This window comes from Diceros bicornis, chromosome 27 (genome assembly GCF_020826845.1).
Source record: "Diceros bicornis minor isolate mBicDic1 chromosome 27, mDicBic1.mat.cur, whole genome shotgun sequence".
Lineage (NCBI taxonomy): Eukaryota > Metazoa > Chordata > Mammalia > Perissodactyla > Rhinocerotidae > Diceros > Diceros bicornis.
Genome location: NC_080766.1, coordinates 5,160,676 through 5,165,306, shown reverse-complemented (window position 1 = coordinate 5,165,306; position 4,631 = coordinate 5,160,676). Strand labels below are relative to the sequence as shown.

At 39.9% G+C, this 4,631-nt stretch overlaps 1 protein-coding gene across 1 annotated transcript; it reads left to right on the top strand.

Annotated features, from left to right (window-relative positions):
• The first annotated feature begins 625 nt into the window (after nucleotides 1–625).
• CSNKA2IP (casein kinase 2 subunit alpha' interacting protein) lies at nucleotides 626–3,224 on the top strand. Its single transcript, XM_058523371.1, has one exon. The coding sequence runs from the start codon at nucleotides 912–914 to the stop codon at nucleotides 3,096–3,098; it is 2,187 nt and encodes a 728-aa protein (XP_058379354.1). The 5' UTR covers nucleotides 626–911; the 3' UTR covers nucleotides 3,099–3,224.
• The last annotated feature ends 1,407 nt before the right edge of the window (nucleotides 3,225–4,631 follow it).

The window sequence follows — 4,631 nt, the reverse complement described above, 5'->3', positions numbered from 1 at the left end:
GACTTGGAGAGAAGTAAGCAAATGTATGGGAGAATCAGAATAGAAAGAAATAATGGATGTGAATTAAGACAAGAGTTTTAAAAAGTAGCAGTCAACAGCTTCAAAAACTGCAATGGTAACAAGAACCAGACTGAAACTAGGCAATAGACGTTCAACCAGAATTATGGACTTTTGGAAGTAAGCTAAAAGATGATATTGATGGGTAATTGAATCTCAATTGAAAACCAACACATCAGAAGAATTTCCATTTCACTTGTCTCTAAGATTCTCTTATTTCATGCAATAAACTTATCACAGATTTTTTTTTTTTACTAAAGTAGTCATTAAAAGAGTACCAGAAATAGCTATTACCTTTTATTGAGCATCTCTTATATCCTGGGCACTCTTACACATTTTATACATATTATCTTTTTTAGTCTTTCTTAATAAATTAAAGATATATATATTTATTTTACAGATGGGCAACTGGGGCTTAGAGGTTTAATTCAAAAGTTACACATAGAGTAAGTGGCTGAGATGTAACATGAAGCCTGTGTGGTGATCATACAACAAATTGTCTGAGAAAATTAATATCCCTACCAGGATCTCTTCTGAACTCTCTTCACTATTTTGTTAACAGGCATTATTTCCTCAAGAGGAAAAAACTCTGGGAAACTAAAAAGAAGACAGAAGAGAATTTCAAATGGTGATGCTTTTTTTCAACTTCATTTACACCTCAATTTTGAGACAGTCTATAATATTTGAGAATTAACAGAGAGGTTACAAGATAGAAATTAGAAACTACCAAAGACTATTTATTTAAAAGTATCTGTTGTCCATGAAATCCAGCTGAAAGGCTCTATCAGTTACTAAAACATCCCTGCAAGCCAACTGCTTTCAAAAAGACCTCTACCACTCGCACAAGACACAAGATGGTGCCACTTGCATATTACGATCAACACTTTGTGCCATTAGATCACTCTTACCAACTGGCTGCAACCAACTCATTAACACATCAACATGCAGGTGAAAAACTAAATCAACCCAATAACCAATCTGTGGTCAGAGTGCAATCCCGTAATAATCACCCTGCAGTACCTCCACTAGGCTCTAATCAGAAGGTGCAGAGGCGCTCAGTATTGTCCTCTGCCAAGTCTCAGGACACAATTTCACAGGCCTTTTACAACAAGGTTCTGAAATCACCATTGTCCCATCCCAAATGTCAGGCCACACCCTCACTAGACCTCCACCGGAGAACTTCACTGTGGCCTAATCCGAGAGCCTGGAGCTCACCTTTGTCTCACCTCAAACCTCAGACAACATCTTCACTTGACCTTAACAAGACATCTTCATCACTGGAGCCCAATCAAACAGCCTTGAGGTCACAATTACCCCTCCCCAAACCTTGGAATACATCTTCCCTAGACCTTTGCTTGACATCGCCTTCACTGAAGTCTAATCAAAGAGTCTCAAGTTCATCATTGTCCCCCCTCAAATATCAAGAAACACCTTCCCTAGACATCCTCTGGACATCATCTTCTTTGGGACCCAGTCAAAGAGCCCTTAGCTCAAGGTTACCTCAGTCCAAGACTCAGAAAACATTTTCATTGGACAGTCTTTGGACATCTTTATTAGAGCGCAATCAAAGATCTTTGAGCTCACCATCACTGAATATGACACTTCAAACAAATGACTTGCTTCGGTCCTCACCTTCAATGGAGCGCAGTCAAATGGCTCTGAGCTCACCGTTACCTGACTTCAGACCTCAGACAACACCTGTATTGAGCTCTAATTCCAGTATTCTGAGCTTGTCATTGTCCAACTCAAAACCAAGGAAGTCACCTTTACCACACTCTGTCCACCAGACTCAGAGTTTGCCATTGTTCCAGCCCAAACCTCAGACAGTGCTTACACTTGATCGTGACTTCAGGACCCTGAGCTCACCAGTTTGTCACTCCGAGTTTCAGAACACCACTTCACCAAATGACAAACACAGGGCCACAGATTTATCTTCACCCTATCCCAAACCAAATGTCTCAGGTCAAGCCTTATCAAGCTCCAAACACTGCGTCAGGAACATAGCTACCTCAACATTGGGCTCCAGACTCCAGAGTAAATGCAGCTTTGATCTTTGTGCAAAGACAGAATCAAATAAGGAAATTCCGTGGACTTTAGATTATATTTATCCCTGCATTGTTAAAGGTGGAACGGTCCCTGATGATGTTGTCAATAAAATTGTCAATTCTCTCTCCAAGACTAGAATTCAGAGGGATCTCTGTAGGCAGATTCTCTTTCGAAGGATGAGGGGAAGGCCCAATCCTCGTCCTGGTCCCCGCCTTTCTTCAAGTTATGTGGTTTGTTTAGCTTGTGCTTCCTGCATAAAATCTCAGTGTAACCATCTTACAGGAAGGAAAGATCCTCGTGGTGCAACACTATTTGTCATACCAACACCTGAGCCTAGTTCTGAGGGGGAAATAAAGGTGAAGTTAGCTCTTATCCTATCCCTACCAGAGACTTTCTCATCTTGTCTCCCATGCCCTGTGAAAGAAAATCAGCCTGAAGAAACCTCTGAAGACAACTTTGAAGAAATGGAGAACATATCACAATTTTTCCCTACATCTGAACCTGATATCACCCAGGGGCTTAATATGAGGAAAACATGGCTGACAGCAGCCCCTGAAAAGGAAGTTGTAAGCCAACAGCCCCAGGCTATTGACTGGCTGCTTTATGTTAAGAAAAGTAGCAATTATCAGCCGAAGTCCCTGCTCTCAGCCTCTTCCTCCTCCACATCCTCCTCCTCATTCTCCTCTTGTTCATCTTCTTCTTCCTCCTCTTCCACTTCACCCCCTCCTTCCAAAGAGTCTACCACATCTACCCTCTCAGGTTGTGTGTTCCCTAAGGTACTTGGTCACCACAGGTTGCCTCCAGGGGTCTCCTGGCTTGAGTTTATATGTAGTAAAAATCACCAGCCACTTCCTGGAAAGCCACATTCAAGTCAATCACCACCTCCCCAAACAAGGCCTAGGAGGACTAGCACCCCAATAAAGCGGCCAAAGGGGCCAAAGATACTGTTCAAATTTTTCCAGACAAAGTTTCAAAATGAGAAAAATCTTGATTAAATCAACTTTTTTTAAAAGCAGTTGACCTCTTAGTTCTTTGACAGTAGAGTTTCATTTCCTATTACACTTATTAAAATTCTTAGTAATAAGTGTGACTCTCTATTTTAGCTGAGTGAAGCACCTAGTTAAGGGGAACCATTACTTTTAAGTCTATTTTCTAGTTAACTAATAGACCATGATCTCCTAGAAACTAAAACTGACTCTTCTATGTTTTCAACCAAATGCCTGGCTTATAGTAGCCACTATATAATCATTGTTAAGTGAATTAATCATAACAGGCTATAGACCAGAAATACTTCATCTGTCTTGCCCTGAACAGTATCTAGCTCATTGTTATTCTCCTCCCTCATAAGACATGATAATGACAGTATCCTTAAACCAATTTATGCTAATCTATTCCCCTATCTCTAAAGAAAATTCAGATCATGTTCAACAGGTAAGAATATATAGAGAGAGGATTCTCTTCAGTTATGTGTTCCTAGGGAAAATTCTTCTATACTAAGATCCCACACTGAAATCCAATGATTTCTTCAACCTTAGTTAACAAATCTCAGGACAGAAGAACTAACTGGTACGGATAACCTTACCTCATGCTTACTGTGCCAATATTTAAATTATGGCCTCTAAAGTCACCTGTTCATTACTTCTATCTATACAACCAAAATGGGTTAATAAAAATGTTTAAAAAATGTTTTTGTTTCACTGGGTCTACTAGTAGTGGGAAGAGAAGGGAGTTGTCTCAGCTACTCACCTTAAGTGATCGTCTCTATCCCACCCGGGGCTGGAATTAGTACCTCTTGCATACACTGATGACTCACAGTTCTGCCTCTCCACCCCACATCTTTCTGATCACCAAACTGCATACTAGACATTTCCAATTGGAATATCACACAGTCATCTCAAACTCAACATGGCCAAACCAGAATTTATCATCTTTATGCTTACAGTTTGCATTTTTATGCTTATAATCCTTTGCACACTGTGTTCCCTGTTTCAGTAGATGTACCACCATCCATCATGGAGTCATGTTTGACTATTTTTCTCGTTGCCTGCACCTCTCCAAGTCCATGAGTTCTGTGGCCTTATCGAGTGTAGAATCCAGCCTTTTCCTCCAGCCACATTGCCACTATTCTAGTTATGGTCACAGCCATTTGTCACCTGGATTACTGCAATAACTGAACATGCACTTTAACTTTTGAATGCATTTCTGAGACACAGATTTGATAATGCCACTCTACTGCTTATAATCTTTTCATCATTGCTCACTGTTTTCTGGGAAAAGTCTAAATTCGTTTTATGACTGAACTATGACAACCTCTCAAAATTGAGTTTTTATTCTTATCCATTCTCCTACCAAGTGCCTCAGCCACGTTAACTTACCATGCATTCTACACTTTTTTTTTTTAATTTTTATTGCAGTAACATTGGTTTATAACATTGTATAAATTTCAGGTGTACATCATTATACTTTTATTTCTGCATAGATTACATCATGTTCACCACTCAAATACCAATTACAACCCATCACCACAC